General features: G+C 40.2%; 2 protein-coding genes across 4 annotated transcripts in view; both read left to right on the plus strand.

Annotated features, from left to right (window-relative positions):
• The window catches only part of ZNF713 (zinc finger protein 713), a 12820-nt gene extending 6938 nt beyond the window's left edge, over positions 1 to 5882 (plus strand). Inside the window, exon 4 of the mRNA XM_006088273.3 lies at positions 4397 to 5882. Coding sequence (XP_006088335.2) covers positions 4397 to 5448 — 1052 coding nt within the window. The 3' untranslated portion in view covers positions 5449 to 5882. The remainder of the gene's footprint in view (positions 1 to 4396) is intronic.
• Positions 5883 to 10850: 4968 nt separating this feature from the next.
• MRPS17 (mitochondrial ribosomal protein S17) lies at positions 10851 to 13825 on the plus strand. Of its 3 annotated transcripts, none has more exons than XM_006088199.3 (3): positions 10851 to 10950; positions 11542 to 11683; positions 13396 to 13825. In XM_006088199.3, the coding sequence occupies exons 2-3, from the start codon at positions 11561 to 11563 to the stop codon at positions 13663 to 13665; spliced, it is 393 nt and encodes a 130-aa protein (XP_006088261.1). In that variant the 5' UTR covers positions 10851 to 10950; positions 11542 to 11560; the 3' UTR covers positions 13666 to 13825. The 3 variants fall into 3 exon arrangements, with proteins under 3 accessions (XP_006088261.1, XP_006088262.1, XP_023609204.1); XM_006088200.3 differs by lacking the exon at positions 10851 to 10950 and adding an exon at positions 10967 to 11153; XM_023753436.1 differs by lacking the exon at positions 10851 to 10950 and adding an exon at positions 11180 to 11288.
• Positions 13826 to 14535: the final 710 nt, after the last annotated feature.

Consider the following 14535-nt stretch of genomic DNA (forward strand, 5'->3'; position numbering starts at 1 on the left):
TTTCTGTTGCTCAAAGGACAGATAGAATGATCCGGCTTTTGTGCTCTCATTCTCTGGGGTATTGCTTGCCTCGTTGTCATTGGCATCTGCTGATGTCTGTTTATTTAGAAATCTCTTCCTATGTAAGATGAGATCTAGGAAGTGTCCAATGGGTTTATCAACAAAGAAGTTAGTAATTATAGTAACAGGAGAGATGACCAGGGAGTAATTAGAAAAGCAATCAATTTGTGTACATTGTCCAGTAAACAGGGGTTAAAAAAAATAGAGCTAGTAAGTGTACAGTGCTCTCACAAGAAGCTAGAATGAGAAGTGGGGACGATAAAGAGGATTTTGCTAGAATAAGAAGGTAATGTCAAAAGAGAATTGCATCTACAACGATGAATCCTTTTCAGAAGGTTTTCAACCTACTTTGCCCAGATCCATCAGAGGAATCATCATCTGTGTCAGCTATAGCCTTATGACATATACTTCTTAAATAGTAAGACCTGAAAGTTAAAATTACTTCTTGATTCATGGGCTGCAGAATGTATTCTGTGTTAGTGAAACCAGACACAATGGACCCGAGGCTGCCTGTCACTACTTGGACCAGATTAAGCAGAGTCAGGGTTGAATCATATATGAGCATTTATTCCAATAATGCCGGCAGTATGGGGAGAGCAGTCCGTCACCCTGGAGATTCTGATCTCACTCCCCCTTGCCAGCTGGCTGAGGGAGAAGATAGCTACATGTAACGTGGAAAGGGGAGGGGAGGGCCTGAAGTCCAGCCTTCCGGAGCTCAAAGTCCAATAACAAGGTGGCTAATTTTCTATGATGTTACAAGCAGCTCAGCCCGTTCCTGGGACCAGAGAATGGTCAGCATTCCTGAGAAAAACTCCCGGAGGGGTCAGGGTCCAGGCACAGCAACCAAATCAAAATGTCCTGTCCTTGGTCTGTTCTCAAAATGTATTTATTTTCTGAGTGATGGACCCATCGAGCATCTTATCTTTTTACAGCCTTGTTTCATCCTCCAGTTTCCCAGGGTCTGTAAGAAAACTTCTCATCTATAGATAGTAAGGTGAATAATTATTAGACAACTATGGCTCTATTCTTATTACATGCCCTTCCCCACTATTGTTAGCAAGCATGAAAATAACATTACTCTCATTGTACATTTCCATCAGAGCTCCTGGGTGACCAGGTGCATTGTCAATAAGCAGTAATATTTTGAAAAGAAGCATTTTTATCTGAGTAGTAAGTCTCAACAGTGGGCTTAAAATATTCAGTAAGCCATGTTGTAAGCAAGCGTGCTGCCATCCGAGCTTTGTTGTTCGATTTATAGAGCACAGGCAGAGTAGATTTAGCTAATTTAAGGGCCCTAGAATTTTTGGAATGGTAAATGAGCACTGGCTTCAACTTAAAATCACCAGCTGCATTAGCCTTTAGCAAGAGAGTCGGCCTGTCCTTAGAAGCTTTGAAGCTAGGCATTAACTTTTCCTCTAGCTATGAAAGTCCTAGATGACATCTTCTTCAATATGAGGCTGTTTCATCTGCATTGAAAATCTGTTTCGTGTAGCCCCCTTCATTAATCATCTTAGCTAGATCTTCTGGATAATTTGCTGCAGCTTCTGCATCAGCACTTGCAGTTTCATTGTGCACTTTTATGTTATGGAGATGGCTTCTTTCCTTAAACCTCATGAACCAACCTCTGCTAGCTTCAGACTTTTTTCCTGCAATTTTCTCCCCTCTCTCACCCTTCAGCAAAACTGAAGAGAGTTAAGCCCTTGCTCTGGATTAGGTTCTGGTTTAGGGAATCTTGTGGCTAGTCTGATATTCTATCCAAACCACTAAAACTTTATATCAGCAGTAAGGCTGTTCTCTTTCTTATCATTTGCATTCACTGGAGTGGCACGTTTCATTTCCTTGAAAGACTTTTCCTTTGCATTCACAACTTAGCTAACTGGCACGAGGAGCCTAGCTTTTGACCTGTCTCAGCTTTCAACATGCCTTCTTCACTAAGCTTAATCATTTCTAGCGTTTAACTTAAAGTGAGAGATGTGCAACTCTTCCTTTCACTTAAACACCTAGGTGCCATTTTAGGGTTAGTTGGCCTGATTTCCATATTGTTGTGTCTCAGGGAATAGGGAGGCCCAAGGAGGAGAGCAATAGAGGAATGGTGGTCAGTGGAGCAGTCAGAACACACACGTTTGTAGATTAAAAGTTCACTGTCTTACAGAGGTAGTTCATGGCACCCCAAAACAATTGCAACAGTAACATCACAGATCACCATAATAAATAGAATAATAATGGAAAAGTTTGAAATGTGGTGAAAATTACCAAAATGTGACACAGAAACATAAAGTAAGCAAATGCTGTTGGGAAAATGGTGCTGGTAGACATGCTCTATGTAAGGTTGCCACAAACCTTCAATTTGCAAAAACTGAAATATGTGCAAAGTGCAATAAAGTGGAGTGCAATAAAATGCGGGATGCTTGTACATTCCCTATGGTCAGAAGACCAAGACTAGCACCGGACTCACATTTGAGAAAGCTAAAGCAGTCCAAGGCCCAAGAACAGCTGGCTAATGAAATGGCTTTGGTGAGTGAGCCAGGAGAAGCTGATGACTTAGGATCAGCGTGCACTACTACACAGGCTTGTTGAGACAAGGTATCGTGAGTGTGTTTCATGCATGAGTCAGCCAGCATGAGCTTGAATCTTGGCCAATAGGATTTATGCTCTTGGGCTGGTCCCAAGGGACTACCCAAAATAGAGAGATACCTATCCAGGTCATAGAAATGACAGGAGAGAGAGCCTCCCAAGAGCCACAGATGTTTCCAAAAGTGAGTCTGTTTAACCATCCGCTAAACTGAGAATAGGAAGCCACCCAGTCATACAAAAATTGTCCTATCTCCTAATCCCTCCTGCTTCCAACTTTTGTTAGAGTGGAACTAAACAACGGTAGTGAGTGAAGGAAGAGGTGAGCATGGAAATAGTTAAATGGGGAACGAAGAGAATAGAGTCAGAGAAAAGACTAGCATGGAGAGAGCAGAATTGGGGGAAGGGTGAACAGGAAGAGAGTGGAGTGGGAGAATAAGCAGGCAGGGAGAGAGAAGAAAGAATATGACTCTGTAACAGACCCAGGAGAGGGGAAAGGGGTTCATTTTGGACTTTTACTGTTACTTGTGACTGAACATTTTAATTGCTGAATAGAGACTGCATTTGTGACAATGTAATAGGGGTATCTGTTACATAAGAAGTAAAGGGAAAGTCCTGGGAACTGTCCAAATCTTCATGTAGAAGCAGAGGAAGAATACCCTCCACTAAACAAATTTTAAAGTGGTAGGAGACTGAAATGAAATTTTGTTTTTATCGCAATACATGAGTCATGCTTGTTCAAAATACAGTTTACATTTGTATTTGTCTGGACATATGAAAAATCTGGCAGGATAAGCCCCAAACTATTAACAATGATTATCTCTAAGGGGTGGAATTCTTTATGTATTTCCATATTATTTGAATATATTACTATAAGCAATCATTAGTTTTATCATTTTAAACAAAAGATTAAAAATACAGCCCTGGCAGGTGTTGCTGTATAATTACAGTGTAGGTTCTTGCACCAAAGAGTCGCAGGTTCAATTCCCGTCGAGGGCATGTGCCTGGGTTGCAGGTTTGATCCCCATCCTGGTCAGGGTGCGTTCAGGAAGCAACCAATTGATGTCTCTCATATTGATGTTTCTTGCTCCCTCCCTCCCTCCCTCTCACCCTCTCTAAAAATCAGTGGAAAAATATCCTCAGGTGATTATTAACAACAACAAAAAAGATTTAAAGTATGAAGAAATGCTTTTAAAATAAACAAGTTAGCTGTCCTTACAATAGAATAACTCACAGATGAGACCTGTCTTCTCTAATTACAGTCTTTTCTCTAATATCTCCCACCTCTGAGCACAGACATTTCTCTGATATTTCTTATTCTCCTTTCCATTTCTTTCCAGTATGATCTCTTCCTTTCATGGTTACCACACATGTTTTAAATTTTCCTCCAACTCACTGCTTCTTGTCATCTTTTTTATAGTCTGTCCTCTTGTTATATGGCCACATTTTAAAACTTTCCAATGCCACAACTGCCTCATTTGCATTATTGTCAGTTTCATTTGATAATTCATTATGCAACAATTTTTTTCAAAACATAAAGAATGCTGCAAAGTATTAGTATGTTCTGAATTTCTTTTCTTTTTTTTGTCATTAGAAATAAATATTATGCTGTAAACCCCCACTTACTGTTTTTTTATTAGTACCTGGAACCATACATAGTTATTATAACATTATTAAATATATCCTCCATGCTGTACTTTGCAGTACCATGACTATTTTGTAACTATCAATTTGTACTTCTTAATTTGTTCTGAACTTCTTTTAGATGCAGAAAATAGACCTGAAGTCAAAAAATCAACTCCAAACCAGAGTATTTCTGATGAAATTCAAACCCATAACATGATAATGGAGAGACTAACAGGAGATAGTTTCTGGTACTCCATTCTAGGAGGACTCTGGGATTTTGATTATCAGTTAGAGTTTAATCAAGAAAATCACCAGAGACATTTAGGACAAGAATCTTTTGCCCAAAAAAAGTTCCCACAGGAGAGAAGCCCTGGATGTAGCGAATTTGGGGGAAACTATAAAATGATCTCAAATCTTATGCATCAGCGAATTTCTTCAATTAAGATACCCCTTAATTTGAAAACACAAGGAAATAGCATCAAACATAATTCAGAATTGATTTACTATCAGGGAAACCATGTAAGAGAAAATACTTATGAATATAACGGATGTGGGAAAATCTTCAATCAACATATTCTTCTTACTAATCATATTCATACTGAAGAGCCCAGTGAATGTAGGAAGACCTCCAGCCACAACTCAACTTTTACTCAATCTCAGATAGTCCTTACAGGAGAGAAGCCCTTTAAGTGTGATGAATGTGGGAAAAGATTCAGCCAGAAGATACATCTTATTCAACATCAGCGGATTCATACAGGAGAAAAACCTTTTATATGCAATGACTGTGGGAAAGCCTTTCGTCAACATTCATCCTTTACTCAACATCTGAGGATTCATACAGGAGAGAGGCCCTACAAATGTAATCAATGTGGTAAAGCCTTTAGCCGTATCACATCCCTTACTGAACATCATAGACTTCATACTGGAGAGAAGCCTTATGAATGTAATTTTTGTGGGAAAGCCTTTAGCCAGAAGACACATCTTAATCAGCATGAGAGGACTCATACAGGAGAGAAGCCCTATAAATGTAATGAATGTGAGAAAGCCTTTAGCCAGAGTGCACACCTTAATCAACATAGGAAAATCCATACTCGGGAGAAATTATGTGAATATAATAAATGTGAGAAAGTTTTAAGCCACAGTCCTTCACTTACTCAGCAGTACATAACTCCTGGGGGAGAAATAATATGAATATATAAATGTAGAAATTTTTTTGTCATACTTTTCCATCCCATTCAATATAAAGTTATTCATAATGGAGAGAAAGTTTATAAACAAACATTTAATGCATAGAAACCAAATAAATTTAGACTTAAAACTGGTAGCATATTATAACCACAAGAGAGGTTGTAAATAGTAAACGTAATTTATTTTATAAACAAGATTATATTAGAAGTCATGTTCCAAATCTGATATAAAACTTTTTTAATGACCAGAAATTCTGTATGCAATAACCTGTGATTATTCACCTGTAAGTTTTACGGCATAGTTCTTAAATTATACAAACATTGATTACTCAAGGCAATGATATAGTGTAACTAGTCACATAAACTTGAAATAAACAGAAAAGAGCAATATTTCTCAAACTTCAGCATTTGCACACTTCATTTACAGTTTTACCATATGTTGTGTTTACTTAAAATTTTAAGGGACTCAATTTTTAGCCTTTTCTTAGGAAATATTATTTATGAAAATTGAGTTTTATATGCTAATTATATTTGTTCTAATTTCCATCAATGTCACTATAAACTTTAAAATTGAAAATATTCATTGATGTTCAAAAAATATTCAAAATGTTCCAAGTTAAGCAGTGAACCCTAAATATTGGTGCTCCAAGTAGGGAAGCCAAAGGAGTAGTATCCATTCAAAAACCTTTTGTTATGACTTATTTCTGTCCATTTCACATATATTGGTTGGATGGTTCATTTGGACCATCCAACCAGGTGTTATTGCTCTTCTGTTATGAAAAGAGAACCTTGCCTGGCTGGTGTGCTCAGTGGTTAGAGCATCGGCCCTCACACCATAGTGTCACAGGTTCAATTCCCAGTCAGGGCATGTACCTGGCTTGCAGGTTCAGTCCCCCCTGTGGGAGGCAACCAACCGATGCTACATCTCTCTCTCTCTCTCTCTCTCTCTCTCTCTCTAAAAATCAATGAGAAAAAAAAATTCTCAGGTGAGAATTAACAAATAAAAAACTTGTAAGAAATAAAACTTTCTTAAAAAGTGATTCATAAGGCTAGACATAATATGTAAATGATTTATTATTCAGTGTTTCTTGACTGAAATGTCACTCAAATCTGGGTCATCTTACTCCTAAACCAGTAGATACAAACAGTGCCTAGAAGAGTGTTTTATAATATCTGGAAACATTTAATAAATATATCAAAACACTAATTTGATAAGATTTATGTACCCCTATGTTCATTGCAGCACTACTTATAATAACCAGGATATGGAAGCAACCTAAGTGCCCATCAATAGACAATTTGATAAAGAAGATATGGTATGTACATACAATAGAATATTACTCTGCAATAAAAAAAAATGAAATCTTACCATTTGGGACAACATAGATGGAACCAGGGAGTATTATGCTAAGTGAACTAAGTCAGACAGAGAAAGACAAATACCATATGATTTCACTTATATGGCAAATCTAAAGAACAAATAAATGAACAAACAAAACAGAAACAAACTCATAGATACAGAGAACAAACAGGGTTGCCAGGTGGGAGGAGGGTTGAGGGGCTGGGTAGAAAAGGTGAGAGGATTAAGAAGTACAAATTGGTAGTTACAAAATAGTCATAGGGATGTAAAGTACAGCATAGGGAATATAGTCAATAGTATAATAACTATGTATGGTGCCAGGTGGGTACTAGATTTATCAGGGGGATCACTTCACAAGCTATATAAACGTCTAACCACTATGTTGTACACCTGAAACTAATATAAAATAATATTAAATGTCAACTCTAAGTGACAAATAAAAAATAAAATGTAATTTTTCAGAATTCAGTTTAAAAAAGAATATGTATCATATACATATGCAATGGAATATTATTCGGCAACAAAAAAGAATGAAATCTTGTCACTTGCAACAGCATGGATGGACCTATAGCTTATTGTGTTAAGTAAAATAAGTCAGAGAAAGACAACTACCATGTGATTTTATTTAAATGTAGAACCTAATAAACAAAACAAACAGAACAGGAACAAAGCCACAAATACAGAGAACAAACTGATGCTTGCCAAAGGGGATTAAAGTGGGGGATGGTAAAAATTTATCATAGTGTCTAAAACATCATAAGTACTCTAAAAACATTATCTGTCACTATACACTCATTTAGGGAGGACTGCTTCAATATTTACTGTGAAGCATTCAAATGGTGTATGATACAAGTAAATTAACATTTGTTAAGCACAATCTGTGTCAGTTATAATGCTGTATACTTTACAGATTTAGGTAAGTGAAACAATCCATATTTTTTAGATGACAAGTCTGAAGGCAGAAGTTTTAATTAATTTAATCCAGGTCATATAGCTCATTGACTCTGGTGGAATAAGATAATAATATGGCATCACAATACAGAAGAGAATCTGATCCTAGACCAAGATAGCTAGACTTCATTTTCCTGGGCATGGATAGTCTTGATTAATGATGAATATTAACTGTAGCCCTGGCTGGTGTGGCTCAGTTGGTTGGATGTTGTGCCATACACGGAGAGGCTGCTGGTTTGAGTCCCAGTCAGGGCACATGTCTGGGTGTAGGGCTGGCTCCCCCATAGAGGGCATGCAGGAGCCAGCCGATCAATATTTCACTCTCACATTGATGTTTCTCTCTCCCTTTCCCTTCCTCTCTCTGTAAAAATCAATTAAAAATCTTTTAAAAAATGAATTGTAGTTAGATGTAAAGAAGGAGTACTCACTGGTTATGTTGAGAGTGAAGGTAGAGCTGAAGTTACAGAGCTATTACAAAAATAGGAAGATTAACAGGGTGGCAGTGGTTGGGATAGATTTAAATCAAGAGCATGAAGCAGCTGGAACACTAAGTAAGAGTTTATGTATTAATTTGAGTATAAGGCAGGAATTTCTTAATTTGAGAGGAGCAGGACCACAGATCTCTTTGAGAATTTAGTAAAAGCCATAGACCAGGGGTCCTCAAACTTTTTAAACAGGAGGCCAGTTCACTGTCCCTCAGACCATTGGAGGGCCGGACTATAGTTTTAAAAAAACTATGAACAAATTCCTATGCACACTGCACATATCTTATTTTGTAAAAAAACAAAACGGGAACAAATACAATATTTGTATTTGCATGTGGCCCGCAGGCCGTAGTTTGAGGACTCGTGCTAGACTATATCCTCCCAGAGACCTGTACATATGTACCGAATTTTACATATAAAATTTTATGGAATTCAGGAGCCCTCCCTTTATACCAAAAGATATATAATGTCTAGTTGACTTACTTTTACTAATGCTAATATTAATTAGAGGTTCAAGAATCATTATCTGCTCTCTTTATTATCAATCTTTTACCCAATGGTTTTGTTAACCATAAATATTTTATCAGTGGTTACAAAAAAAGTTATTTTCCAATTCTGTCATCCCTATGTATCAATTATCTGGTTATTCAGACATGTACTATGTATTATATTTCAGGATATAGGGATTCTTTCCTTTTATTTATTGAACTATTGACTTGTTCCCCTAGAATCTCTAAAAGTAACCAACAAGGTTTCCTTTTTTTTAGGCTTTACTTTTAAATACCATTTTGAACTCATGGATTTTTATGTTGTTTATGTTTTTCAATCCATTGCAATTATTATTCTTTTTAGGCTCACATAATCTCATCTTAATTCAGTGAGAACTCCCTCCAGGTTGACTTTCGATCTGATCCCATTTATCTCTGGTCGCTCCCTTGATTTCTGACCCAAGGAGATGTCCCAAGTTTAAGTCATACACTTCTGCTCTAGACCTGAAGTCAGACATTTCTCAAGGATCCTTGGTTCCTTTTAGAATGGTATATAGATACCACAATTTGGGTGCTTGGCATACCAATTACTACTAGGTTGTCATTGCTTCTAGGCTTTCTAGGAAGGAAATTTCTTTTTTTTTTAGAAAACTAAATTATGAATTCATAATGTATTTCCAATTCAAATTTAAGATTATAAGGCTTTTATTTTGCTTCTTTAATTGTATTATTATGGACTGAATTGTGTTCCCCCAAAATTCATATATGTTGTGGTGGTATTTGGAGATAAGAACTTTGGGAAGTAATTAGGGTTAAATGAGGTCATAAGGGTAGGGCCCTAATCCAATGAGATTGGTGTCCATATAAAAGGAGACACCAGCATCGTTCTCTCTCTCTCTCTCTCTCTCTCTCTCTCTCTCTCTCTCTCTCCATTCAGCCTCCAACCTCTTCAGCTTTTATTCTGTCTTCCACGCTCCTACCAGAATGATCTTGAAAGCTAGCAAAACTATTCATATTTTCCAAAGGCTCCCCATTACTTAGATGAAAAAGTGAGGTCCTTGGTGAGAAATGCCTCCCGGAGTAGAGGGCTGTCTTTGTCCAGCTGCAATCCCTGCCACTCTTTCCCTCCATATTCTGGCGGTCCCAGACTCCTTATCCTACTAAATTCCCTCACATCCCAGCCCCTGTGCTCATGCTCTCCTTTAAGCCTTGGGTGCCCTCCTTACATCCCATGTCCCTCTCCTCTCAAGTTCTGCTCCCCTGGCCAGGGGTTATGTATTGATCAGGTCTCCTCTCTACAAAGTTAGACACTCCTTTCTCAAAGCTCTCGTTACTCCTGCTTGTTTTATAATGCTTTCTTTACTCACCTGTCCCTACTGGACTGTGGATGTTCTAAGAGTGGGGGTCTCCTTTGGTTCATTTTTTCTCTCTTGTCTCGTGTTTAGCACAGAATCTGAGAATAAGTTTTCCATAAATGTTTGCTAAAGAAGAAATGGGTGTTGGACAGACTAACGTAGGAATAAATGATTTTCTCAGCCTTCCATCAGGTGTTGCTAAGATGTTTCAGTGATCAAAGACAATTGACCACACCCATATCATGGCCCTCAGATTGTGCTGGTAGCCTATTGTTTTCTGTTCCTTTTAGTAATTCCCGAACAGGAGCCTAATACATTCCCAGATTTCCCTCTATCTGAAAAGGCATCATCACGTAGCATGCTCGTGGCCCATCTAACCCCTTTAAAATTTGCAAGTATATACGCACCCACACCGGACTTCTACCCACCTCCCACATATTGAGAAACAACACCTAAAATCTTAAAAAAATACAAAAGTTTATCTTAAAAGCAGTTGTGGAGGCAGAAATTCTTAAGTATTTAAGTCTCAGCATTTAGCAGCGTCTCATGTTTCAGTATTTGATGAATCAATGGAGTTCCTTTGATTTGGAAGGCCTAGTTCAACGCTCGGGAGGGAGCTCAATGGAAGAAGAGGAAACCGAACTGAATAGAAGATCCACTACGCCCCCCAGCGACTCTCTTAAAGGCCCGCGGCTCCCTTAAGGCGTGTGGTGTGGGCGGGGTCCTGCCTTTAACCCCGCCCAGAGCCGAGGAGACCTGCGACCAATGAGAGGGGCGGTCCGAGGCGGAGCGACCTGCGTGCGGCGTGACGCAACCACGTCCGACCGGCTCTCCGCGGGTCGCGCGCTAGGACTTGAGGGTGTGGAGGTGAGAGCGGCCCACGCACCGCAGCTGCAGGGGTGGGGTCGGGGGCCCGGGCGCTCCCGGGTGAAAGTCCTCGGGACGAGTGGAGCCTCCCGATCTCGGGACGGTCCACCGGAGCGGAGGGGTCACCCGCCCCCAGCCTTCCCCGGGCCGAGTGGGCTGTGCTCAGTATGAACTGACCGATGCGAACGCAGCCCTGAGTCCAGGTCTCCGTCACCGCCTGGGCACCCCCGCCGCTCCACCGAGGCCTTGCGCGCCGCGAGGAGCCCGCGGGGTGGAAAGAAATGAGGGACAGCAGGAAAGGCCAGCGTTTGTGCGCGTTGAGCTCCCAGAGCGCTCCTCTGAATAGGCCCTGTTGTTATTCCCATTTTGCAAAAGTGGAAACAGGCTTAGAGGAGTTAAATTTGCAGCGTTGTAAACTGTACAGGTGGGAGGTTGGCTAATTAAGGAAATAGGGAATCGTGTGAGCATCTCTAAAGTGGTGATCCCAGAAGGCCAACAAAAGCCGTTTTTGAACTTGGGCAGTTCTAGTGACAAAATGCATTTAGTGAGTCATAACCCCCCGAACATTCAGCGTTGAATTTTGTTTTCCAGGTGACCAGAGCCACCTGAAATGTCAATAGTTCGTTCGTCTGTCCATGCCAAATGGATCGTGGGGAAAGTGATTGGGACAGCAATGCAAAAAACCGCTAAAGTGAGAGTGACCAGGCTGGTTCTGGATCCCTATTTATTAAAGGTGAGAAACAGCCCTGCTTTCAGTTGGCGTTGATACATCACCCACACATCCTGGGTTCAGAGCAGAAAAACACTTCTCTATCAGTAAAAACACATGGAGCACCTGCTGCATGCCAGGTACTGGGCTGGTTTAACAAAGTGAATTATTCGTGGTGTGTACTCACATTCTGAGGACACACAGAGCTCATTTCAGTTCAGTCTGGTAAGCACTGTAGTCTTTCTGTGTGCAATGGATTGTGGGAGCAGGAAGCAGGACACCTTCTTCATTCCCAGGTTGCTGAAGGAGCGCATCCTCCATTTAGAGACATTTGAGCTGAATCTCAAAAAGGATTTTATCCAGAGGACCAGGTTGGGGGAAGTCATTCTGGCCACGATGAGTAGTAGTTTGTGGAAGTTCTTTTAGCCATGAGAGGGTAGGACATTCTACAGGAACAGCGGGTATTTGGGCAAGGGTGAGCCCAGAGTTTGGCACAATTGAATGGGTACAAGAACAACCGGAGCTGGACTGTGAAGAGTCTTTTATGTTGTGTTTTGGATTTCATCCTATAAGCAAAGGAAAGACAGACTTGGAGATGGGTAGGTATGAGGATTGGAGGTCAGGAGGCTATTGAGAAAGTCCAGGATGGAAACGATAAGGACCTGAACAGTCAGTCCTTGGAGCAATGGGGAAAAGTAGATTTCAGAAAGGACAGAGCCCTTGCTTTGTTAGATGTGTAAGCGAGGGAGTGGGAAATGTCAAGGATGTTCTGCATTCAAGATGGTAGAAATGCCAGTTGTTATCTGGGATCAAACGCGGGAGTGAGCTGAAAAGTGATGGCGTGATCACTGACCTTAAACTCGGAAGACTTTAGTTTGAATACTGACCTGACTCTGTCGTTTACTAGCTGTGCACATCACTTAGCCTCCCTGAGCCTGTTTTCCTCATCTGTAAGTGGGAGTACCTGCTGTGGAGGGGCTGCCTGGAGGAATAGATGATTCTAGTTATCCGGAGTTTGTTTGCAATACGTTGGGCTAGACATGGAGCTAAGTGCTTTATGTATATTACTAGAGGCCCGATGCACGAAAATTCGTGCAAGAGCAGGCCTTCCTTCCTCCGGCTGCCGGCACCGGCTTCCCTCTGGCACCGGGGACCCTCCAGCACCGGGGACCCGGGCTGCTTCCCTCCTCCTGCCACCCGCAGGCACCCGGGACCTGGCTTCATCAGGAATGACGTCTGGAATGACGCCCGGAAGATGTCCGGTCTAATTAGCATATTACCCTTTTATTATTATAGATGCTTAATTCTCTTGGTATCTGTACAGGTGCAAGTATTAGAGCCTCATTTTATGGTGGAAAAAGCTGAGCTTGGAGTTAAGTGATTTGTCCTAAATTACACAGCTAGTGGTAACAGTAGCATGTTTATGGACTGGAGAGAAGGTGCCACTGGAGAGAAGAATTTAAGTAGTGTCAAGAAGGATGGTAATCGATAGAGCAAGGGTACTGAAGAGAATACACTGGAGAGCTTGGGGACAGGATCATCTCTGGAAAAGTCATTGCTGTTTTCCAGAAGTTAAGCAGCTAATTTTTGTATTGGAAACTGCCTTAAATATGTTATCTTCACCCCCCTACCCCCCAAGTCCCAGCTTTTTTTCTGTGCATTACTTTTTCATATTCTGTACTGCACTGCCAGATCACAGATGGGAACTGCTCATTTGTTCTTCCTTCTCTCAACAGTATTTTAATAAACGAAAAACCTACTTTGCTCATGATGCTCTTCAGCAGTGCACAGTTGGGGACATTGTGCTTCTCAAAGCTTTACCTGTCCCACGAACGAAACATGTGAAACATGAGCTGGCTGAGATCATTTTCAAAGTTGGACAAGTCATAGATCCAGTGTCGGGAAAACCTTGTGCAGGAACTGCCTACCTGGAGAGTCCAGTCAATTTGGAAACCACCCATCTAACCAAAACCCCGGAAGAACACAGTATCTCCTCAGAACAGTGAAGGAGGATTAGAAAAACCAGCCAGAGGGAACGGTTTATAAGTTTGCTTTATGGAAAAGAAATTTTTCTAAGTTTCATCACAAACTGATCAGTTTTTCTTCTGGTATTTATGAAATAGCTAAAAGTAAATGAATAAAGCGTTTGTTATAATTTTCCAAAAAGGTTTATGGTCATGTTTCAAATTTCCTTTTCAGTGAATATGCTTTCCTGTTACACTAAATGTGCCTAGTAATCTGCATTATTTTTTTAAGCTCACTGTTTTAGATGTGTGTGTGTGTGTGTGTGTGTGTGTGTTTCATTCAAAGGAATCTTGAATTTATTTTAGAACCTTTATTTGGAGAGAAGAAACCTTTTTGATACCATAAACAGATAAGATCACATTAAGTGAATGTTTTTGATGGTGTATATTCAAAATTAATTTAATTTTTTTCTCTGATTTAACCAATTCCAAACAGAAATAATCAACATGCTTGGGGCCCTAGCTGGTTTGGCTCAGTAGATAGAGTGTTGGCTTGTGGACTAAAGGGTCCCGCGTTCGATTCTCGTCAAGGGCACGTGCCCAGTGGTGGGCTTGATTCCCAGTCAGGGGTGTGCAGGAGGCAGCCAATTGATGATTCTCTCTCATCATTGATGTTCTATCTCTCTCTACCTCTCCCTTCCTCTCCGAAATTAATAAAAAGAAATTTTTTTAAAAAGAAAGAAAATCAGCTAAAAAAATGGAAATTGATTAGATTTAAAAACCAAGAATGTACAAGTATAAAGAATACACATAAGCGAGTGGGCGTTTGCAGAAATCAATCTTCAGCATACAAAATTAAGCTTATTTTACGTGATCATGACTAGTCCGGGGCAATGATGGCTGTCTGAGACA

The sequence above is a fragment of the Myotis lucifugus genome, unplaced genomic scaffold (assembly GCF_000147115.1).
Source record: "Myotis lucifugus unplaced genomic scaffold, Myoluc2.0 scaffold_45, whole genome shotgun sequence".
NCBI lineage: Eukaryota > Metazoa > Chordata > Mammalia > Chiroptera > Vespertilionidae > Myotis > Myotis lucifugus.